Source organism: Pantherophis guttatus, chromosome 10 (assembly GCF_059756535.1).
Source record: "Pantherophis guttatus breed Tessera chromosome 10, ASM5975653v1, whole genome shotgun sequence".
Lineage (NCBI taxonomy): Eukaryota > Metazoa > Chordata > Lepidosauria > Squamata > Colubridae > Pantherophis > Pantherophis guttatus.
In genome coordinates, this window is record NC_142072.1 from 57635 (window position 1) to 81977 (window position 24343).

The following is a 24343-nucleotide window of genomic DNA, read 5'->3' on the forward strand; positions in this document are numbered from 1 at the left end:
TCCATGAAAGGAATCAAATTAGGGAAAAGTAGGACCCTAATGGTGATGCAGCAAATGGATTGACTTTTAGTTGGTATCAGCAGTTTAGGCTGCTCAGAAATGAAGTGCTATATAAGTTGCAATAAATGAAAGTTTAGTATATCAATAATATTTCCTAACTTTTATATTTGTACACATATACACACACATAGACAGACATACTGAAGCAATACATGAAAGTTTAGATAGATTTCTGTCCACTTATTTGCTTTTATCACTGAATAAGGGGGAAGTGGTGGTCCGGAGAGTCAGCTACAGTTACTGGATCTTAGGCAGTTGGTCCCACTGCATAGCAAAACTGGTACAGAATGGCCAGAGAGAGCTGCTGTAAATATGTTTCCAGCCAAAGGAGAGTAGAGGCACAGCAGCCTTGCTCGGGAAGTGGCCTTACAGGGTTGTGTTAGTGCTCTGATCCTCTGTGGTGGTGCAAGGGCCCTGAGCGGCCCCTCTGGCCTGGGGCGGGGTTGTTGAAGGTTCCTCATTCAGGATGTTGCGCAACACAGCACTCAGTGAGCGCCAGATTTTAGCCTTGAAGTCTTGGCCTGCAATGACATAGATGATGGGGTTGATGCAGCTGTTGGTGCTGGCGAGAGCCACAATCAGAGGGTCCAGCTGGTTCAGGGAACGGAAGAGGGGGCTCCTCTGAGTCTTACTGGCCAGAATCAGGCCAATCCCATGATAAGGAGCCCAGCAGGCAAAAAAGACCACCACGACCACCAGGACCATTTTCAGGGTCCTCTTGGAGCGTGTGAAGTGACTGCTGCGCACACGCAGAACCAGCAGCCCGTAGAAGAGGCTGAGGGCTACCGAAGGGATCAGGAAGCCAGTGAGGAAGCGCGTGACCGCCACAGAGACCTCAGCAATTTGGTGATTTACACCAAAGAGGCCATAGTCGACCACACAGATCGTCAGATGATGAAGCTCGTAGTATTGTGTTCTTCTGGTCACAAAGGAGGGCAGAGTGAGGAAAGTGGCAAAAACCCAGGCCGCACCACACAGTTTCCAGGCTAAGTGGGTCGAACGGTGATTCTGGCACCAGACGGGCTTCACCACAAGGGCACACCGATCCATGCTTATCAGGGCCAGCAGCAGAATGCTGGCAAACATGTTGAGGATGATGATAGAGGGCAAGAACTTGCAGGCAAAATCTCCCAGGACCCAACGATTCTCAGAGCCAAGGGACACAGCCAGAACAGGCAAAGACAGGCAGCAGAGAAGGTCTGCTACCGAGAGGTTAAGGAACCAGACTGAGCTTACTGTACGCCGCATCTGGAATCCCACCACCCAGATGACAGCCCCATTGCCCAGTGTGCCCACTAGAAACACCAGGGCATAGAGAACAATGGACACCAAAACAATGAGACTCAGGCTGCTCTTCTCTACGCTGAGAGGTTCCTCTGTGAAGTTTGAATAATCGTAGCCAGAAATGTTAGGAAGACCTTCCATAAAATAATCCATCTCCAAGTGGTGGGGAGTTCTGCAAAGGAACAAGAAAGAGAGGAGGTGAGTGTTGCCCCCCACAAGATGGAGACCAACTTCATCTGTTTCAGGAAAAGGCAATTGTTTTTTAAACCTAGTTTAGACGTTTCTCTATTCTGGTGAGTTCTCAGTTGTTGATAAACTATTCTAAGAAGTTTTTAAATGGTTATAAAAAGCCGGTAAATGGTAATGGGGAAGATGAGAAATAAAACTGATAGAGAAACACATACTCAAAACATGTCATGGTTGGAAAAAAAAACCCTCAAGCAGCTGAAATAAGGTACAATTAAAGTAAAATGTATGGTTTAAAAAGCATAGACTAGTTTGAGAAGAAGTCAGTGACACAGCAAGAGGCAATGTCTGCATATCTAATATTTAGAAATAGTGGCTGAATACATATATAGATATTTTAATCCCACAAACCCACAGTTCACATAACATGCTAAATCTAGATCGGCAAAGTAGAATTGCAGGGTTCCTAGAAGCCGCAGCATGCAAGCAAATACACTGAATTGTGGCTTCGTAGAACATCCTGGTCCTCAAAGACAGCTGCCCTCCTGCAAACAGCTGGACTACACACGATCCACCGCATCTTGGTCTCATCAAGTGTGCTGGCAAGTCCAACTATTTCAAAAAACTGTCACTACATGTTCCACAAACAATATTCCACTCCTTCACAAACTGCAGGTCAGAAGATCTGTATGGCAGAACAAAATCAGAACTGTACAAGAATTTCAGGCAAAATATAGCGCAGTTGCCCTCTTCCTTCCACTTTTGTTTTTAATTGCCTTTTAATTTACATCCTTTTAGGTTTTGAATGGCCACAGTGCCGCTGCCTAATTTGTATATGGTTTTCATCCAACATTTTATTTGATTTTATTCTATATATATTTATTTCAATTGTAGATTTTAGTGCATTTTATTGTAAATAGCCCAGAGAGTTTCAGCTATTGGAGAGCTTTTAAATATTAATAAATAAACAAACTTTGGCAAATTGCTCCTTCTACCATCTTTACCAAGGCCCAGTGAAATGACAGTCTTAGTTGACAGCACAGCTAACTGTGCTGTAAATCTCTTGACTATTTTCTCATTGCTTATTTTTGTTCTTATTTTCTCTGTAATTTAAAACTCAGAATCTTTCTTTTTTAGCCTTTAGTGGAATCCTAAGGAAAAGGATATCCAACTTTAAATTTAGAAGACATTTAACTGCAAATGGCTTCAGACAGCTTACTTTGGTACGTAGGATCTAGTTTCCGTCAAAAGTTCTGCAGTCATGGATGGGAGGGAACAACTAGAAAGAGTGAGCAAATCTAAAAATATTAATCTACAGATTTTTTTCCCCACAAACATTGCCCAATCTGACAGCAAATGGTAAAGCAAATGGACGCTTTTCTTCGGTGGTGTGTTGGATGTATATATTTGAAGCCCAAAAGATCCCAGACAGATGAGAGTAAGGAGTGGGTGTCTCCTAAAGATAACTCCCACCACAGTTTTAAGAGAAGATATTTGACCCAGTTTTAAAAACTAAATCTGACTCATTAAATCTTCTCGATTTCTCTGATTTATAGCCAAATTTGCCATTAGACTAGATGAGATTATTGGGGTCAGTAGGGGCAGTTGCCAGACCTGTTTTGCTCAGGATGGCCCAGGAAGAAGCTTTGCTGCCCAGGAATGGAGTGGGCACTCTATTTGGTCACCCTGCATTTAGCTCCTTCTTCTCCTTGGCTTTGGGAGGGGGGAGCTCCCTCCTGGAATTTCCCTCAAGCACTTGGAAAGAAAAATCAGTGCAGACAAACCCCACTTGGCTCTTGTTAATCATTTGTATTCAAAGGACCGGAAAGATCCCTTGCGATTCAAAAGTGCAAGCGGATTACCAAACAAAGCAAATACACATCCTTCAAAAATACAGAGTTTAACAGGAAAATTAATCCAATGTGTAAAGGCCTGAAAGAAGAGGTCCCCATCCTCCCTCACCTCTACACAGTCCCAGGTGGGAAAAAAGACAGAAACTGCACTTACGGTGGAGACGTTGCTGTGATGCGTCTGCTCAAGATGGCAATTTCGCAAGAAGAGGCTTGGACACCCAAAAAGAGGAAACTAGACTTTATAAAAAAGGCTTCCCTAACCAGAGGCACCAAATTAAGTCAAATATGAATAGGATATCCTTGTGGTATTTATTGAGTACCTTCATCTCCTAAATATTGATCCTACAGATCTCTGTTAGGTCAGAAATGCTAGTTGGCCCCTAAATAACTACACCTTCAGGGCTCTGGGAGAGCAGATGAGAGACATGCCTTCCTTGGCCCCTAATGACCCTCAGGCTTATGCGTGTGTCCTGCAGGCTGCAGAATGAAAACAGGCACCTGCCTATTGCTGAGGCTATCACCTTAAACCTAGCCTCTGGCACCAGCTACTCCAAGTCAGAGAAGGGCACTCTAGGGTCAGAGTGGGGTTTTCCCAATTATCCCAACACAAGGCATAGCGTGCACGGAAGAGCCACCTTTGGGATCAGCCCTATTGCATCTTTAGGAGCCTGGGGACTTTGGAGATTTGTAAGCAACCAGAATGGTGTGTCTACGCAACAAGTGTGGTACAGAATGATCACACCTTGCCAAAGGGTGGCCAGGAACCACGTTTCATACGGCCAGACGGAATCCTAAGAAAAGAGGATTCTCCAATAATTTGAAACACCCACCCTGGTCCCAGTGGGACATTTTCTTGTAGCTACCATCCTGCTGAGTTCTTTTTCTGCCAGCTCCTTTTCAGATGACTACAGGGTATTACAGTGGGGATGTGTTTCTTGGATAAACTATTGCCAGCCATGTTCTGGAGATGTCAGCATGCAAAATGTTGCACATGAAAGTAATCCTGTGCCTCTTAAGAATGCATAGACCAGTGATGGCTAACCTTTTTGCCATTGCGTGCCAAAAGTGGGGGGAGCGGGGGGGTTCACACGCACGTGTGCCCACATCCATAATTCTATGTGCCCCGTCCGCTCATGCTCCCCCTGCTTTTGGCATGTGACAGCACGTGGGCCCGGTAGGCCCATTTTTCGCTTTCCCCAGGCTCCAGAGCCTTTCTAGGAGCCTGGGAAGGGCAAACACAGCCTTCCCCACCCCCCACAGAGGCCCTTCAGAGGCCAGAAACAGCGTGTTTCCTGACTTCTGGTGGGCCTAGAAGGCCCAAAAATCAACTGGCTGGCACACACGTGTGCCAGAGCTGAGCTCATGTGCCCACCAATATGGCTCCATGTGCCACCTGTGGCACCACGGGCATAGACTGTCATTGGGGTAAAATGTTCACTGAGCTATTTTTCTACCAACATTGCAGGTACAAGAAGGAAGTGTGGAAGGATGTTACTCCACAAATAGCACAGAGCATTACTAGGAAAGAGACAACTCCTGCAAGGCCAGCTACCTTCCAGTACATTTGTTCACCCCTTAGGGCCACCTGAACAGAATTGCTGCACCCCTGGCTGCTGCACTAGGCAGCAGACTACCTGTGGATCCGGTATAATTAAGGGGAAAAGTCAGTATGGACTCCTGACATGAGGCCACTTACACCACTGTACGTCATCTCACCCTGTTGGAGCACATATCTGAATCGTGGCTGTACTCATTCTCTCCTGGCTCTCTGCCCAAAGCAGCCTGCAATGCCACGTGCATCAAGCCTTGGCCTTCTGCAGAGGGAGAAGAGTCTGGCCCAAACGGATCCATCTCTGCTCAGATTTGCTTCAGGTCTGTTTGCTTATTCATGCCAGAAGCATCACAATTAAGATAAGGCACAATATGCGACATAAAATTTAAAATATAAAATATAAGATTAAAGTACGTACAAGTTAAACAGATCCTGCCCAGAAACTAGCAACATTGTGTTGTCGCACTGCCATGAGGTCCTCAAGTGTGCATTGGTGAGGGCACAAAAGACAGGTACACAGTACGTATGTGTTGTTGTGTGCATGTCACTACAATCTGCAAAGGCAGAAGCCACCAAATAGCCCCCTTTGTTCAGAGTGCCTCTGGATCTTCTTGTACCCATGCACAGTTTGTTCAACAATTTTCATCTTTTCCACTTTCGGCAGACCCAGATGTCAGCTCCATCATGTGTTGGTTCTTTGTACCTTTCCATGTGTCCTCACTGCTTTTAAGTTCTTTTAAGTCTTCCATCGACCTAAGGAAGCTTTTCCTAGATTTTAGTCTCAGCTGAGCTGGTTGCAGGCCATAGAGAGGGTGTTGACTGTCTAAATATGGATGGTTCGAGCCTCTCTGTTTGCTGCTGCTTCTTTGCAAGCAGCAGGCAGCAGGCAGGGCAATGCTGGCTAAGTGGCAGATCTTATCTAGAAGGGTAGGTTTAAGGCATCTGGTAATTTTGTTAGCTTCATTCAGAACAACATCTACTTTCACAGCAGGTGTTGATTTAGATTAGACCGGGCAGGTGCATTCGCCTGCTGAGTAGCAAAGAGCCAGAGTTGTTGCCTTAAGGACCCCTGGTTTGGCAACCCAGATGGAGCTTGTTAATTTCCTGAGGCTGTTATTTCATCCACCCACCTTTCAGTGGTGAAATCAAAAATTTTTTACTACAGGTTCTGTGGGCATGGTGTGGCTTGGTGGGCATGGCAGGGGAAGGACACTGCAAAATCTCCATTCCCACCCCACTCTGGGGCCAGCCAGAGGTGGCATTTTCCGGTTCTGCAAACTACTCCAAATTTCCGCTACCGGTTCTCCAGAACCTGTCAGAACCTGCTAGATTTCACCCTTGCCACCTTGAGTTTAATGTTAGCAGTCTGCTTATATGTTAGGGTCCTATCTAAAATGGTCCCTAAATGTTTAGGGTTGTAGCAATGCTCCAATAACATCCCTTTCCATATAACAGGCAGCTTCCTAGCAGCCTGCTTATTGTGAAGGTGGAAGGTCCATACCTCAGTTTTTACTGGATTTGGCCTTAAGTGGTTAGCAAAATAGTATCGCTCCAGCTCTAAAAGGGCTTCAGTTAAAACATTGTTGAACCTTCTCAAATGTTTGTCCCTGTATAGTCATTGCTTGATTGTCAGCGTACATATCATCATTATTATCTACAGGAAGCAACTGATCATTGGTGTAAATATTAAAGAGTGGGAGACAATACACTATCCTGTGGTAAGTCATTCCTTTGATTCCTCCATCTACCTCACCTTTCCTGGAAGTCCACAAAAAAGTGGTTCTGAAGCAGATTCTTAAATGATATTTGTAAGTTTAAAATATTTAGTCAGATCATAAAATTCCTGCTTCAATGTTCCAAGATTGATGATACTGCATACAGCCATGAGATCTATGAAGTTACGTTGCCCTTTTGGAATCCATCTTCAAAATACAGGGTTAAATTAAGGATCTGTGCAGGGCAACTTTTTTGGGAGCAAAATCCAACCTGCTGTTCTATGAGAAGGGGTTCTACAGCTACAGTGAGGCAATTTTGTAGGTATTTATTTATTTATTGTTTATTTATTTATTGGTTCAATTTATATGCCGTCCTTTCTCCGGAGACTCAGGAATGGCACAAGAGAGAAATCGGGCAGTAGTTCTTAGGGAGATTGGCCTCTTTACCTGGTTTTAAAACTGTTCCAACTGTAGTCTTTTGTCAGACACCAGGAATCTTACATTGTTCCAAGCATTTCTCGTAACCACCGTCTCACTTTCAGTCCAAATTGCTTTATCTGTTCAATAAAGATGTCATCCAAGACTGCAGCCTTCCATGGCTGAGTCTTCCTTACAGCCTCTCCATTCTTCTGTAGTAAATGGAGAGCTTTTCAAAAGACAAATGGACTCTTTTGGTTTTCAAGACCAAGAAAGTCCAGTTCCCTGTTGAAAAGCACCTTTGGGGCAGCCGTGACCTGAATGATAAGAAAACCTCCGTAGACACTTACGTTGTTCCATCCTCATTTCTGTTGATCTTAATCGTGTTTTGGTGGCCTTTGATCTGAGTTGCCGTTCTTAAGAAACTATCTGGCTGTTTGATTTGCAGTCACCTTGGCATAAACTCTAGAGCAAGTTGGATCATTATTCAGGCGATCAACAACCTCGACGCTTTGGACTTCCGGTGGCTCCACGGACGTCGAGGACAGTCTCCATTGACCGCCAGTTGCGTGATCTGTTAAAACCGCCCTGACAGCGCTAAACTGCTGTCCGGCGGTTTGAAAAAACTCTCCTTTGGGAAAAGAAGGAGAGGAGAGCTGGAGGGGGTGGGTGGAGCTCCCCGAAAGTCCCTGGATTAATGCCAGGGGCTCGGAGGGTGAGAGCTCCCCAGTTCAGCCCTCCCATCGCTCCGGATCTGTGGTGTCTCTGCTAGCCAGAGCCAGACGTCGCGTCCAATTCTGCCGGCAAACAGTGAGTTTTAATGATTACTAAAGAGGCAGACAGAGCGGAAGCAAGAGTGCAAGCACTTTAAAAGAAACAGAGCTTAACTCCGTGTATACATTGTTGCAAACGGAACTTTCTTGAGCTGGAGGCTGGAGAGGAAGCCTTTGTTATGGGCGGAATGGAAAGTGAAAGTTAAAGGGAAATTGCCTGTTTAGAGCTTTCCGCTTGAAGAGAAAATTGCTGGGGACTGAGAAAAGACTGGAGAGAGGATTAACTATTTTGAAAAACTTTGAAATAAATATTGCAAGACTGTTTACAAGACTTTGTGGCTGTAAAAGGAATAATTCATTTTAAAATAAAATGGCTGCTAAACAAGTAAAGCCACCAACTTCTAAAGGGGGAGGAGGTTCCCCTGTAGAGACTCAAAAGCAACAACTTCCGGCTGATACACAGTCACAAGATCTTAAAGAATTTATAATGGGTGCCCTGAACAATCAGGCAGTAATGATGAAAGAATTCTCGGAGGAGTTAAAGAAAATTAAAGATGTGGTGGAAGAAAAACATGATGCAATAAGAGATGACATTGTTTTTGCAGTTTCAGGATTGGCTAATCATATGCTAAAGATTGAGGAGAGAGTACGGGAAGTTGATGAAGCTAATTTGGAGTTAGCAACTAAATTAGGAGAGGTTATGATAAAAACAGAGAAAGTGGATGATGAAATGGTCATGCTACAATATAGATCAATGGAATTTGCCCTGAGACTGAGAGGCTTGAAAGAAAAGAGTGGTGAAAACTTAAAGGACATTTGTTCCAATGCTCTAGCAGAGATGATTTCAGAAAGGCCAGAAGATGTGGCAATTCAAACTGACAAAATCTACAGGGTTAATTCTTGGCTGGCAAAACAAAGGCAGCTGCCAAGAGATGTGGTGATTTACTTTACAACAAGGAGAATTAGAAATGATATCTTGCAAGCTTCTTACAAAAATAAGATTCAAGTGGATGGACAGGAGCTGGTGGTTTTGAAGGAACTCCCTCCTAAAATGTTAAGAGACAGAAAGTTTTTTTGGTGAATGAATTAAGAAACCAGCAGGTGCAGTACAGATGGGATGTCCCATTTGGTATAATAGTGACATATGCTGGGCAAAGACATCGCTTAAACACAGTTGGGAAGGCAAAAGACTTTTATGCCAATGTTTTAAAGGCTGGACGGCCACCCTCACCAGGGGGTGGTAGAAAGCAATTGGAAATGACACAACAGGAGAAAGATGGAGGGCAAGTACAAACCTATGCTCAAGCTTTAGCTGGAGGATCTAACCTGGAAGAAGATTTATTGCTGAGTATGGGTCCACCACCAACCCTTGAGCCATTAAAGAAGATAGAGATGCCAAGAGAACAACGACTGACAAGAGCCACTTACAAACAGAAATTGACACAACAGCCTCAAGATCTAACCCAAGAAGTCCAAAAAACACAAGCAGTGGGAGGAGCTAGGCCGAAGACCAAAATGGCGGAGGAGGTTCAGCTGATGCTTTCAAAGCTTGGAGGGCCTAGAGATGGCAAATAAATTTTTATCTTGGAACGTTAATGGCTTAAATTCTCCACAAAAAAGAAAGAAAATATTTCACTACTTGAAGCAATTTCAGAATGATGTTATTTGTTTGCAAGAAACGCATAATAAATTTTCAGATCAAAAGTACTTGATAAATTCGAAATTAGGTACACATTTTGTGGCATCAGCACCAGAGAAGAAAAATGGCCTAGTTATATATGTTAAAAGAGGCCTATCGGCCAATTTAATTGAGGCTGATGCTCAAGGTAGATATATTGCAATTGAATTAACAACACAGAACGGGAAGTTGCTTGTAATTGGAATATATGCACCTAACCAACAGCAAGATAAATTTTTTAAATTTTTACATACTAAAATACTACAATGGGATTACAGATCTCTACTTTTAATGGGTGATTGGAATGGGGTAATAAATACCCAGAAAGATAAGAAAAGTTTATCCAAGATATCTATGCGTGCTAAGCTGCCTAAATCTTTTTTTGATATTTTGGAGGATATGGAGCTGAGAGACATTTGGCGAGAAAGGAACGTATTGGAAAGTGATTTTACTTTTTTTTCAGATAGCATCAATCCTTTTCTAGGATTGACTTTATATTAACTACAAATGATCTTCTTTCTAGGGTGAAGAAGACGAAGATATGTCCAAGAACGTTAACTGATCATAGCCCGGTTTGGGTGGAATTAGAACAGGAAAGAGGGGAAAGGAGGTCTTGGAGGTTAAATGAAAATTTATTTAGATATGAAGATAATTTGAATGAACTTAAAAAACAAATGAAAGAATTTTTTGTTAACAATATGAATAAAGGTACCTCTATGGAAATGGTATGGGATGCAAGTAAGGCTTATATGAGGGAACATTAATTTTTCTGAATAATAAATATAGATTAAAACAACAAAGCAGATGGAAAGAGATAGAGGAGGAAATAAAAAAGAAAGAACAATTGCTTATAAGTAATCCAGGAGATAAAAAGGCAAAAGATATGATAAACATTTTAAGAGAGCAATTTAATATGTTAATGGCTGGGCAAGTAGCAACCAGTATACAATATGCTAGACACAATACATTCTGTAATGCCAATAAACCTGGGAGATGGCTGGCTTACACGATGAGGAAAAAGCAAAAATCACGTACTATAGACAAGATAGAATTTAGAGGTAAGGAGATTTATCAACAAAATTTAATTAAAAAGGCTTTTTTGAATTTCTATACAAAGTTATATGCTAAAGACTCAATTCAAGATGTTGATATTGATAGATATTTAAAGATAGATATTCCTGAATTAACGCTGGAACAGAGAGAAAGATTGAACCAGCCAATAACTTCTGAGGAAATTGCTGGGGTAATTAAACAATTAAAAATAGGTAAGGCTCCAGGAACAGACGGATTAACAGCTGTTTATTACAAACATTTACAATCTGAAATGTTAGAACCACTTAAAATTCTATTTAATAAAATACAGGTAGGGGGAGGAGTACCACCCTCTTGGAAAAAAGCTTTTGTCTCACTAATTCCAAAGGAGGATCAAAACTGTATTAAACCTAAGAATTTTAGGCCAATTTCACTTTTGAATACCGACTATAAGATTTTTGCTAAGATATTAGCTAATAGATTAATGCCAGTTATGCAACAAATAATTCATAATGATCAATCAGGGTTCATAAAAGGGAGACAAATGAAATATAATGTTAGACAAATTGTAAATTTACTGGAATATTTGGAAAAAAATAACCAAGTCCCTGCAGCGTTTATATTTTTGGATGCAGAGAAGGCATTCGATCGTTTGAACTGGCAATTTTTGTTCAAAATAATAGAGAAAATGCATTTTGGGGAGTATTTTACACAATCAATTAGAGCGATATACCAGCAGCAAACAGCACAAATAATAGTTAATGGAGGTTTAACAGAGGTTTTTAGAATCGAGAAAGGAACAAGGCAGGGGTGTCCTCTGTCCCCATTGTTATTTATCTTGACTTTGGAAGTGCTACTCAATAAGATATGTGACTCAGAAAAATTGAAGGGTATTGTAATCAGACATCAAGATTATAGATTAAGAGCATTTGCAGATGACTTGATTGTTACTTTATCTCAACCCATAGAGCCAATTCCATATATATTGGATTTAATTGATCAATATGGGAAAGTATCAGGATTTAAAGTCAATTCATATAAGACAAAGATGATAACCAAAAACATGTCTGTACTTGAAAGAGATGAACTAGGAAGAATAATGGGGTTTGAAATAGTTAAAAAGGTTAAATATTTAGGAGTGTATATAGCAGCTTCAAAATTATACAAAAATAACTATGAAGATCTCTGGCACAAGGTACAGAAGGATATGGAGAATTGGAAAAAATTACAGCTGTCTTTATTGGGAAGAATTGCAGCAATTAAAATGAATGTGTTACCCAGATTTTTATTCTTGTTCCAAATGATACCAGTGCTTAAGAAAGATGAAAATTTGAGAGAATGGCAGAAAGGTGTTAATATTTTTATTTGGGCTGGGGAAAAAACCAGAATAAAGATGAAAATTATACAAGATACACGTGAAAGGGGGGGTGTCTTAAAATGCCTAATTTAAGATTATATTATGAAGCAGCGGTCTTATTACAAATTAGTGATTGGTTTAATTTAACTGAGGGGAGAATGTTCAATCTGGAAGGTTATGATTTACTATATGGATGGCATGCCTATTTGTTATATGATAAAAAAGTGGATAAAGTATTTAAGGCCCATATACTTAGAAATGCTTTGTCGAGGGTTTGGAAAAAATATCAATACAAGTTAAATTATAAGATACCTGTATGGGCAAATCCTAGACATGCAATAGAAAATATAAGTATAGAACAAAAACAGGAGGTGATTACTTATAAAGAGCTTCTTGTTATGGAAAGGGGTGTATTATATTTGAAATCTTTAGATACATTGAGAGAAGAAGGTATAATTTACACATGGTTTCAGTATGGTCAGCTTCAAGCTAGATGGAAGGAAGATCAAAAAATTGGCTTTGTGCAAAATGAGGAAAATTTGGTAAAACAAATTAGAGATCAAAAACAAATGCATATCAAAAGGTTGTATAATGCCTTATTGGAAATAGATTCTGAGACGGAACTGGTTAAAGATTGCATGATTAAATGGGCACAAAATTTTCAAGAGCCAGTGATGATGGAGACTTGGGAAAAGATTTGGATTAGAAATGTGAAATTTACACAAGCACAAAATTTAAGAGAAAACTTTTATGAAATGTTTTATAGATGGCACTTAGATCCCAAAAAACTATCATGTATGTATCCTAATGTGCAAGCTAAATGTTGGAGATGTGATTGTGATGATGCAACTTATTATCATATATGGTAGACTTGTAAAAAAATCAAAGCATTCTGGATAAAGATTTGGTGGGTGATACAGAATATTTTTTTAAAAAAGACTGAAATTTACTCCGCACTTGTTTCTACTGGGTATAACTACGGACTGTACAGTTGCAGAGACTAAATTGATCCTGAACTTAATAACAGCAGCAAGATTGTTGATAGCACAACATTGGAAGAAGGACTTTTTGCCTACTATTGATGCTTGGATACTGAAAGTAAGTAACTTAGCTGAAATGGCTAAAATTTCAGCATACTTGAAGGATCATACACAAGAAAGATATATACAGGACTGGAGAAGATGGATTGATTATATTCAAAATAAGTATCAGACTAAAAAATATCAAATAGCTTATGAATGAATCTTTAATTGTATAAGCGCTACATGAGTGATTTTAGAAGTATTATATCCAAGAAGCAGGATTTTATCTATGGGGGGGGGGTTAAGAATTTTTTTTTAGAGGGTGTTAGTTTAATGGATAGTTAAGCAATTTAGTTTATTGTTAAAAGTTAACTGAAATACCTTGTGTTCTGCTCTGGGAAGTCGGGGAGGGGGAGGGGGAGTTGGATGGGAGGGTTGTGGGAAAATTGTGTTTTTTCTCTAATAAAACTTTTTAAATAAATAAATAAATAAAAACAACCTCGACGCTTTGAGGCTACTTATGCTCATGTCGTTTCTCTATTATTTTAATCCAGCTTTCTTAGTTTTAGCTATAAAAGTAACTAATGGGAATGTGCTTATTCCCACCTGAGCCAGGTTCTCCCACAGAGTTTAGTGGTTGCATGTAGGAGAACAGAGGAGGGGGGGGTGGCACATCATCAGCTTACAATTAAGTTATTACAATTCCATAAACGGTCCAAGTACAAGCCTTCTTGAATTCCACTGACCCTTTTCTGGTGCCAATTTAGTACTGAACTAGATTCTTGTGGCTAAGCTACAGCAATATAAATCTTCTGAACTGCAACTTAACATATGATCCTGATCCTTTGTGCCCGACATACATTGTCAGCTCTGCCTGGTTCAGCTTGGCACCTCACAGGCATCCTGCCATCAAAGGGTGGAAGGGGGCTGGGGATGGAAGCGCAAGAAAGCTGTGTGTGTACGTAATGGGAAATCAGGTGGGAATGACAGATGATAAAAGACCAGAGCAGTCGCATCCAGCTAATACTAGGATCATAAGGCCAGGCACCCTCAGAAATATGTTGCCAATCCCCAAACACCTCAGCATTCTCAAAACATTTTGGCAAGCTCCGGGTGACTGGAAACGGACTGGTCATGGGAGGGGAGGGAGGGAGGGGTTGTGGGCTATCCTTTTTGTATCTTTCCAGCACGGGGAAGTTCAGACCTGGCTTGACTTTACATGCAACCAACACCTAGTAAAAGAACCCTTTGCTTTAACCAAATGGAGACAAGGGCCTTTCTTTCCTAAGGAATCAGATTGGGGCAGTCTGAACATCTCCTTGAGCTCCTCAGAAAAATCAAGCTGCAGTCCATAACGACAGCCAAAGGGAGACCACTCAGAGGCAATCTCACTGAGAGCCCAGGACACCTCCAGATGTCAGAGTCCAAGCAAACAGTGGACAGAAATTCCCCAAATACTTTTAGAAGCCACCCAGACATCCAGCTTCCTAATCAGACTTTCAGGTGGCAGCCAACCTCACCTGGACCAGGAAATGGGCTCATTCCAATAGCCTGAAGCAAAACTTTGGTCCAAAGGGCCTTACATGGGAACTACCATTTGTGCTATCCTGTCAAGGGGGAAGGGAGATTGATGCATTCCAAAACCAAATAGGTTAAGGAACCCCCAGAATCTGATTGGACAGCACATTACAGAGGTGCCAGGTTGCTTGCTGCTGTGAGCCAAAGTGACATGTGGATGCATAGCTTTCAGGTGTTATACTGGTGATACCTGACCCAGAGTCAGCAGATGAACTCATCTGGCATTTTCATGTTGTTATGAACATAGAGCGGCAAGAACATCATGTCCTGAGACCCTACCCACCCACCCCCAAACCTGGGGCTTCAGGCTGGAAGTCTCCCTACCTGCCATTAACAAACAAATTAGCCAAGGAAAAAGGGAACATTGCAACACCAGGGCTTCCATTCCAACCATGATTGATGGGATCAAGAGACTATGGGGAACCCAGATAGTCAAGCTTTAGGCACCACCATGTACTTCTGGATGCCTATTGCAGGACCAAAACAACCAGGGAGAGAAAATTCCTCTGCAATTGAGACTATCCGGAAGCCTCTCCTTGGCTCCCTATTGTTGGTTTGCATGGTGGAAAGCCTTGGCGGAGGGCAGCTGGTTTCACCAGTACAGGCCGGACTTCCTCCCTTCCAAGAAATGATTCAAGCTTTTATCATTTCCACTCCAGCAAAGATCCTCTGCGCCCACAGCCATTCCGTTCCCGAGATATGTCCACAAGGTCTCTCTTCTCTCCCCACTTGTACTTCTGAGAGGACCATGTGGCAAGCAGGAAGACAAGACACACGCAAGCTTTATTGTCAAGAAATTATTTACTTCATACATAATAATGGAGAAGTCCATGATAGGAAGGGCCTCACACTCTCCCAGGGCCCAGGTCACTCCTACACAAAGGACTGGGCTGGAGAGATGACACTACTTTTCCCATCCAAGGAAGATTGCAGAAGGCTTGGGAGCAGAGCTGCGGGTCCCACTTGTCCATGATTTGTGTGTTAAGAGCACTAAAGGGTGATGGGGGGGGGGGGAACGGCAGCCCAAACTCTGGAGAGTGTTCAAGAGTGGCACAAACATGCAGAACGCATGTGCATGGCACAACTGTACCCACAGCTCTGACGGTCTGGCTCAAGTTCTCGGCAGGCTGCCAGTTGCATTCCAACCAGCCCTGGAAAAGAACCATCAGGGTGTAGCCTCTGGTGCCTCAATCTCCAAGTGCTCCTGGTGGGCAGGAGAGAAAAAGTCACCAAGCACGAAACAGCAACTGGAAGGTGGCTGGCCACAGGGAAAGGCCTGTTAAAAGGGGATCCTGAGATTCTCTGAGACCAAGCAACACTCTTCGGCTGATGACCAAATTAACTAACCTTTGATACTTGTGCACTACACAGAGCCACAAACTAACCAAGCTAACTGTATTGGGACAACATGCCAAGTCACAAAACTTAAAATGAAGCAAACTGAGCATATTCTGCAAATGGGCTGTTAAGTTTCAAGCCAAGTTGGTTAAGCAGGGTCTTCGAACTCAGCCTAACGCTTTTGGAAAGGCTCTGTGCTTTTGAACTGAAATTGTTCATTTACTCATTTTCTTCTTCTTTCCAACTTCTTAGATGGGCAAGAATTGTTGTGAACTATTCATTGTTCTGATGGACTTTCAGGCTGAAGAGCAGCAAAAATGCCCCCCCAAAATAATAAAATGCTGCATGTATATTTTAAACCTTAAGCTAAAATCCCAAGTATAACTCTTATTTTGATTTCTAGTCATCAGCACATCAATAATTTTAAATATCACAAACACATTAATGCAATGTATGCCTGATAACTCTGCTATTAAATTAAGCAACTTATCCATTGACAACGGCAGTAGTGCTTTCCTTGAAATGTTAACCTAATGGAGCATACAGTCCCTCCAGTGAAGCAAAGGTTTTTGTAGGGGGTGGGGCAGGAGGGGCTGCCATTCATCTCCACTTCTTCCTTCCCCAGATCAAGGTCCACCTGCCATTTCCTTAGGAAAGGAAAAACAAGCTTTTCTGCCGGACTGACAGCTGCCCTTTTGCAACCACTCATGAGAAGAGAGTCCCTCAACCTGCAGCCGTCAAAGCAACAGCTGATCCTTTTTGTCTTTTGCACCCTTTGGTGGAGTTCAATGGGGACCACCCGTGATGCTGCCAATGGTTGCCTCCCTTCAAAGTCTGCACAGGGCTAAACACTCCCTCTCTCTCTCTCCCCTCTCTCTCTCTCTCTCACACACACACACCACTGGGGCAAAGCAGATTCTCTCCCCAAGTAACCAAGGGGTCGCAGATGCCTGCAGTGTAAAAGGAGGAGCCCAAGGAAACCTACAGAGAAAAGCATTTTTAAGGAAGCTACAGAAATGAGGCAGGCACACACTTCTCCAAGTCTTAAAGGATGCAGAGGACCCCATTGGCCAGGTCCTTAAGGCAGCACTGCTGCAGCTTCCCAAACTGGAGGTGGGTTTGAAGCCTTTACTCAGAGGATCTTCCAGCTACAGTGGACTCTGTAGGGAAGGAACTGTGGCAGGTATTCATTCATTCCTTAATTATTACTTAAAATAATTCCACCAAAACTCTGAAACAAAAGCCTGGATCAAAAGCAGCAGGCAGCGAACTACTGGGGGTGGGGGTGGGGCGCACTGGAGCTCCTTCCCTGGGCATAGGGAGTAACAGGAATGTTGGAAGACTAAAAGTGCATGATCTCCAGCTCCAGTGAGCTCAGAGGGGAGAGGAGGCAAGCCAGAACCAGTCCCTAAAGAAGCACACAATGCCAGAGTCTACTCACCCCCTTCTTCCACCTCGCTTGGCAAGCCATCTCTTTGGGCTCTGGCATTTCTGCATCCATCTTTATCTCTGCCTCCAGGACTCTGGGTGCAGCAGAAGCTGCCCCTCCTGCTGAGGGGTCCATAGGAAGGGATCCCTGCGCTGCCAGTGGTACTAGGGGACCCACTCCTGCAGAAAGAGAAGAACAGCACTGAGCAGCATCCCATAGTAAAATATACCCCCCTCCTGCCCCACCTCTCCAGGGTTGCCTGAGGAGCCCTCCACCTTCAGGACGACTCTGTCCTTTACCAGCAATGTCAACAGGCAGTTCCTCCCTGGCCGCAGCCAAGGGGCTTTGGCTGCTGTGGCTGGTCCTGGGAGAGCACATCTCCATCTCTTCCCCCCAGTCAGACACAGGCTCGTATCCCTCTGCTGGCCCCAAGGGGGTCATGGGCGCCCCCTCTGTGGTTGCAGCCTCTCGAAGGGAAGCAGACCGAAGGGTGGGCTGTTGTCTGGGCTTCCTCGGAGGCAGGGGGGAACAAGACAGAGGCGGCCCATCTTCCTCCAAGGAATCCTGGCTGCGGTTAGCTTCAGTTTCTTCTTCTTCTTCCTCTTCCTCGCTGACGTCCTCCCACTCATCCTCTTCCTCATCCTCTTCTGTCACTGCTACTATTTGTGGCTCTGTCTGGGGGATCACAGAGTGGGAGAGAAAAGGATCACAGGGGAGATCTAAGAACCACTTTTGACTTAATCGTGGACCACAGTTGGCTAGGGAAGAGGCCCACCTGGGTCTCCCAGACTGATTTGGGGAGCAGTAAGAAACACTGCCCACATTAGATTGTAGATTTCAGTAGATCTACTGAATAGTAGATTGAACGCGACCACATGTTTGTTGGACCCGTGTCCCTCCTGGTTAGTGCTGGCTTCCCGGGAGGTGACGCGAGGCTGGCTCCAGGGGATTATAAATGCTTCGTTGGGTGAGGGTGTCTTTCCCGCCGCCTTGAAAGAGGCGGTGGTGAGGCCTCTCCTCAAGAAGCCTTCCCTGGACCCGGCAGTATTGGCTAATTATCGTCCAGTCTCCAACCTTTGCTTCGTTGCGAAGGTTGTTGAGAGTGTGGTTGCGCGACAGCTACCCCAGTACCTGGATGAAGCGTCGTATCTAGATTCGTTCCAGTCGGGCTTCAGGCCTGGGTACAGCACGTAAACGGCATTGGTCGCGTTGGTTGATGATCTCTGGAGGGCTCGGGACAGGGGTTGTTCCTCTGTCCTGGTCCTGTTAGACCTCTCAGCGGCTTTTGATACCATCGACCATGGTATCATGCTGCACCGGCTGGAAGGGTTGGGGGTGGGAGGCACCGTTTTACGGTGGTTCTCCTCCTTTCTCTCTGACCGGTCGCAGTCTGTGTTGACAGGGGGGCAGAGATCGACCCCGAGGCCCCTTATATGTGGGGTGCCGCAGGGATCGGTTCTCTCGCCCCTTCTGTTCAACATTTATGTAAAGCCGCTGGGCGAGATCATCCGTGGTTTCGGGGTGAAGTACCATCTGTACGCTGATGACACCCAGCTGTACATCTCCACCCCGGACCACCCCAACGATGCCCTTGAAGTGATGTCCCAGTGCCTGGAGGCCGTGCGGATCTGGATGGGGAGAAACGGGCTCAGGCTCAACCCATCCAAGACCGAGTGGCTGTGGTTTCCGACGTCCCGATATAGTCAGCTGGCGCCATCGCTGGCTATTGGGGGCGAATCATTGGCCCCCACGGAAAGGGCTTGTAACTTGGGCGTCCTCCTGGACTCACGGCTGTCTTTAGAAGAGCACTTGACGGCCGTGACCGGGAGGATTTTTCATCAGGTTCGCCTGATTCGCCAGTTGCGTCCCTTTCTAGATCGGGACTCGTTACGCACAGTCACTCATGCCCTTGTCACCTCTCGTCTGGACTATTGTAATGCTCTCTACATGGGGCTCCCCTTGAGGTGCACCCGGAGGCTCCAACTGGCGCAGAGTGCGGCCGCACGGGTGGTTATGGGAGCAACATGGAGCTCCCATGTAACACCTCTCCTGCGCGAGCTGCACTGGCTCCCGGTGGTCTTCCGGGTGCGCTTCAAGGTTCTGGTTACCACCTTTAAAGCGCTTCATGGCTTGGGACCTGGTTACTTACGGGACCGCCTACTACCATCAACAGCCTCCCACCGACCAGTACGCTCCCACAGAGAGGGGCTCCTCCAGGTGCCGTCGGCCAAACAATGTCGGCTGTCGGCCCCTAGGGGGAGAGCCTTCTCTGTGGGGGCACCGACGATCTGGAATGAGCTCCCCCCAGAGATACGGAGGATTCCGGATCTGCGCACCTTCCGCCGCGAGTTGAAGACGCTTTTATTTCATCAAGCTGGCCTCGCCTAAATCTTCTCCCTTTTAAGTGTAAATTCTAAATTTTTAATGGATTTTAAAATATGGGTATTTTAAATTGGGTATTAATTCAGCCAAATTTATTTAATTCATTTTATTCGATTTTAAATTTTGTATATCTATGTGTTTTATTTCATGGCTGTGCACCGCCCTGAGTCCTTCGGGAGTAGGGCGGTATAGAAATTCAATAAAAACAAAAAAACAAACATGAAGCCCTTCCCACCTGCAGCACAGAGGCAGCCTTCACCTTATCCTCCCCCGCAGATGCAGGCAGCGTCCGGTCTGCTTCCTCCTTTTCCCACCGGTTGTCGTGCATGCTACAGAGACAAGCCAACGCTGAGCCGGGAGAGAGCCGCGCCAGGGCAGGACGAGCAGAAAGGCCCTCCTCCGCTGCAGTTCCCACCCTCCCACCCATGTTCACCTGTAGGACTTGGGAGGACTTCCTCGGGGGCGCCCATGGCATCGAATCTTCAGGTGCCGGTCCTCAGGCTGCCCAACCATGAACTCCCCAAAAGTGGGCAGTTTGGGAGGGTGCTTGGAGTGCTCTACAACAGCAAGGAAATCAGAGAAGGCAGAGGCTCTCAAGTGGGGCCCAAAGGGAGGTGATGCTTGTCAAATGCCCACTCTCTGTCCCCAGAGAAGAGGAAGCACCCACAACTCGTATTCCCTCCTTACCCTCCTTGTCAACCAATGAGCCTCGAGGCTCGCTGCCTTCTTTCAGCCTGCAGAGAGGAGAAGCCAGAGGTAAGGGAGACACTCCCACTCCTGCAGTTGAGCTGCTCCAGCAACCCCCTCCTGGTCCTCTTCCCAAAGAAAGAAAGTCAGGGCACCTACCCGGGATCTGTCTTCTCGGCGTCCCATTCTCGGCGCCACTCCCCAGTGGGCTGGCGGTGCCGGGCCAAGCGATCCCGGTCAATCTGCTCCCGTTCCTGCTTCCAACGAGTGTACTCTGCCCGTTCGCGGCCAGTCATGGAAAGTGTCATATCCAAGATCGTCTTAGGACCCCTGCGCCAGCCACTGCCCCGGCCCTGCCAGAAGAGACCAGATGAGGCCAGGGCCCTCCTACACCCACACACCCACACACAAAAGGGTTGCAGGGGGGGCGGGTGTCCAGCAGGAAAACCTCCCAGCTGGAGGTGCAGAGAACTGTCTTGCACTAGGCCAGCATGGAGGATTAGCGACCCCAACGACTGCCCCACATACATACACCCCTTCTCAGACGCACCAGCGAGGACGGCTCTTTGTCTGGCTCCAGGCCCGTCTTGACCTTATCAAAGTCGGCGCCCCCCCAGTTCCGGACGTGGCGGCGGCTACCCTCCCGCCGGCCGGCCTCGGAGAAGGCGCCGCTGCGCCGCGGGTCGTCCAGGAAGTTTCGGACCGGGTTCTTCTCTTGCAGCCCGTCCTGCCCAAGGGAGAGCAGCGGAGCCTGAGCCGAGGCCGGGGCCGCCCGCCACCCTCGCTCCCCCACCCCCGGCGCCCCACTCACCCGCTGCCCGCGCTCGTACTCGGCGATCTTCTCCATCTCCTCGTTCATCTGCTCGATGTTCCGCCGCCGCCGCTCCTCCCACTCCTGCGGGGGGGGGGGAAAGAGCCCTGCAAGCGCCCGGCCGCCGGATACCCAACCCCCCGCGGGCCGCCGGGCCCCCTCCGTCTTACCTGGGAGCGCCGGTCGCCTCCGGCCATGTCCGCTCGGCCCCGCGGCCGCCGGCCTCGCTCGCCTCGCCCCCGCGGCCCGCCGCCCTCTCCGTCCGCGCCCGGCCCTGGCCAGCCAGCCTCGGCTCGCAGGGGACGGGCTCCGATCTGCGGCTCTCCCCGGCCGCCCCTGGCGGCGGTGGCCTTCCTCCCGAGCGCCCGCCGGTCCTGGCGAGAGAAGCGGGGCGCGTGAGGTTCGCCCGGCGGCGGCTCCCCTCCCAGCCAGCCCGGCCTTCCCTCCGCCCGGCCTCACCTCGTGCGCCGGCGGGACCCGCCCCGCGAGCTTGGAGGCCTCCGGCTCCACTCGGCGCCTCTCGGGCTGCCCGGCCGCCTCCGCCGAGCGGGACTTCCGCGCTCCGGTCACGGCGACGCCCTCCCTCTCGGCCTTGCGCCGGTCCTCCTCGATCTCCTGCGCGGGCCAAGGGAGAAGCGCTGAGCCGGCCCGCCGAGCCCCCCGCCCGGAGCCCCCCGCCCGGAGCCCCCGCGCCCACCTGGTAGCGCCGGATGAGCGCCTGGTTCTTGCGCCGCAGCGCCTCGATGCGCTTGTCCAGCTCGGCGTCCTTCTCCTCCCGCGACCGCAGCTCCAGAGAGGCGGACTGCGCGGAAGGAGAGCAGCGGGAGAACGGCTGCCTCTCTCCCCCCGCCTCCCCCCGCGCGCGCGCCCCCCCGGTGCCGCCCCCGCCTACCATCCTCCGCGCCGGACCCGAAGCGCCCGGGCGCCCTGCACGCGCCCCCCCTGACCGCCGCGGACCCGCTTCCGCTTCCTTCCGGAGAAGGCTGTTCTTGCTGCGTGCCGCGCCGCCCCTCGAGCGCCACCCCTCGGTCGGAGGTCTCGGCGTCGCCGTAGACGGCCGCCCCGGGCAGACGGCCGGGTGAAACTGCGCCCGTACCTCCGAGGAAGGGCCTGCCCAGAAGGTTCCCGTCCCGCTGGGGCTGCCGGTCTAAAGTTGCCATCACCTGCCGGCCGCGGTCGGCCATCAAGGTTAATGGCCAGTGCGGAGTTCCAAAGTTTAATTATATCTTGCATTTTATAGATCATTTTTCTCTCTCCTGATTCTTCCAGGATTCTAATTCATTTGGTAACCTCTTAAGTCTAATATTTTGGGAGGGTGAAAATAGCTTATCCTTGTTTACTTTACCTACATCATGCATACTTTTGTGGCCCCCACCATTGTTCTCCTTGCTAAACTAAAATGCACCTTTTTGTTGCACCCTTTCCTCTTGGGGAACACACTCTGACATCGGGATCATCCTCTGAACTGTCTCTAACTCCACTATTTCCTTTTGGAGATGCAGCAATGGCACATAATATTCCAGATGACTTTAGCTACATATCAGCTGCAAATTTGGTAAGCATTTATTCCATGCCACCCTCACTAGAATGGAGTCCTAGTGATCCCATCATACTTCCAAGACAATGCAGGACCATTGACAAGCAACCTGCAGGTGGGCTCGGTCAACGGTGCAAATTGAACACACTGCACAGTCTCTAACCTGCACAAGCAGATACTGAGAAACCTGTGATCTCCCATTTCCACTGTCCGTTGGATGGCTAATTTAGAAAAGTCCTCTCCACATCTGTTCTCAGTAGGTGGCCCACAAGCCTGCCACTATTGCTTCTTAATCATTGTAATTGTAAAACATTTCACAAATGCTAATGGAAGGCAATATTTGTAGCTCAGGGTTGAACTGTGGGGTACTCAGTGCTCTCTGAGCTTACTAACTAGGTAATATGGATATTCCTTAGTTGTCTAATGAAACATCTGGCAAGCTCAGAGAGCACTGAGGACCCTCCACAGTTCATAGGCACATAGGGCTTCTTTACATACACAACTACTTCATCACATTTCTTCAGAACAAGGCTGTGACTATCCTTGACGCTCCAGTCACCTCTCTCCTCCCAGCAGCCTTAGGCTTGCTGGCTTCCCCCAGCTGGGTTTGTGTCCCTAATTCCTGCTCTTTTTGGCTGGCTATTTTCACACTGGGTGGCCTTTTTGCCATCTCCTGAGGCTGGGCGCTCATACAACCATGACTCCATCAAGCCTTACCCAGGTGCTTTTAAAGAGGGACCACAGTTGGCTGCATTCCAGGCAGCCCCTTCCTCCCCGCAGTTCACACCAAAGGTGGAGCCAATCCCAACCGCCATCCCAAGCAGCAGCCTGGATGGTTCAAGGGGATGGGCGGCTGCAGAGCACCCAAGGAGATGCCATTCCCTCTGATCCCCTCCGGATGTAACTTTTGGAAGACTGCAACCAGAGGAAGCTCTTCAGCCGGCAGAGGCTGTTGCAGCTGTGCCCCGGGCCCCAGCCCCATAGCATCCAGCTCTCTTCTTCCTGGCTGGGACAGGGGGCTCAGACCTGCCCCCGCCTGCCCGCCGGCCTTCTGGGCCAGTTGCTGCTGCTTGGAGGAACAGCTGCGGATGCTGTTTCCATGGCAGTTGTTTTTCCTGCTGGGATGGTCAGCCCGGATTGGCTGCAGCGGTGGAGTGGAAGAGGGTTGGAGGGGCGGGAACCAAACGCCGCCGCGCTTCTGCTGTTGCTGCACCGGCGGCGAAGGCAAAAGAGGGGCGGGGGGCGCGGCTCCCTCTTGAAAAGGGTTGGGCTGGCGAACTGCAAACGGAATGTCGGGGCCCTAGAGATGCTCTCGGGCCGCTGAGCGGGTGCAGCGCCTGGGCAGCCGGGATTCCGCAGCCCTAGAGTTCTCAGGAACACCGTCTGGTCCCTGATGCTCTCGCTCTAGCCGGCCAGGCAGGCATCAGAATCGGGGAGCGCCGCTCCGAGGCCCGCGGCTGTAATTGCCGCTGAGTTGGAGGGCCGGGCCCCACCCACCGGGCCCCACCTTCTCCCCAAGCCCACCGTGCAGCGAGGCGAGTAGCCCGAACTGTCTTCGGCCCGCGAAGGTGCGGCGCTTAGACCGCCGGCTGCCAGCGCTCCTCGGGCACCGCAACCGGACCCACCGGGCCCCACCTTCTCCCCAAGCCCAC

General features: G+C 47.4%; 1 protein-coding gene across 5 annotated transcripts; it reads right to left on the reverse strand.

The window, feature by feature from the left end:
* Positions 1-145: 145 nt before the first annotated feature.
* LOC117677861 (C5a anaphylatoxin chemotactic receptor 1) lies at positions 146-22462 on the reverse strand. 5 transcript variants are annotated; one of them, XM_087876102.1, is made up of 12 exons: positions 22047-22462; positions 21852-21956; positions 21614-21769; positions 21155-21528; positions 20894-21070; positions 20503-20696; positions 20344-20390; positions 20090-20213; positions 19916-19985; positions 17574-17949; positions 17287-17453; positions 146-1516 (listed from the first exon to the last, which is right to left on the reverse strand). In XM_087876102.1, exons 1-12 carry the CDS (start codon positions 22336-22338, stop codon positions 1469-1471), a joined length of 2130 nt encoding a protein of 709 aa, XP_087732228.1. In that variant the 5' UTR covers positions 22339-22462; the 3' UTR covers positions 146-1468. The 5 variants fall into 5 exon arrangements, with proteins under 5 accessions (XP_087732228.1, XP_087732230.1, XP_087732231.1 ...); XM_087876103.1 differs by lacking the exon at positions 146-1516 and adding an exon at positions 15290-15711 and having other exon boundaries at positions 22047-22458; XM_087876101.1 differs by lacking the exon at positions 146-1516 and adding an exon at positions 15290-15711 and having other exon boundaries at positions 19892-19985; positions 22047-22456.
* Positions 22463-24343: the final 1881 nt, after the last annotated feature.

Excerpts from the sequence above, each read along its gene's own strand:
- LOC117677861 (XM_087876101.1), bottom strand. The coding sequence starts at position 22,338 with ATGGCCGACCGCGGCCGGCAGGTGATGGCAACTTTAGACCGGCAGCCC. Across the intron at positions 21,770-21,851 it reads CGCTCATCCGGCGCTACCAG|GAGATCGAGGAGGACCGGCG; the intron begins GTGGGCGCGGGG and ends TGGCCCGCGCAG. Across the intron at positions 15,712-17,286 it reads AAGCGAGGTGGAAGAAGGGG|GAGCACTTGGAGATTGAGGC; the intron begins GTGAGTAGACTC and ends CCTGCCCACCAG.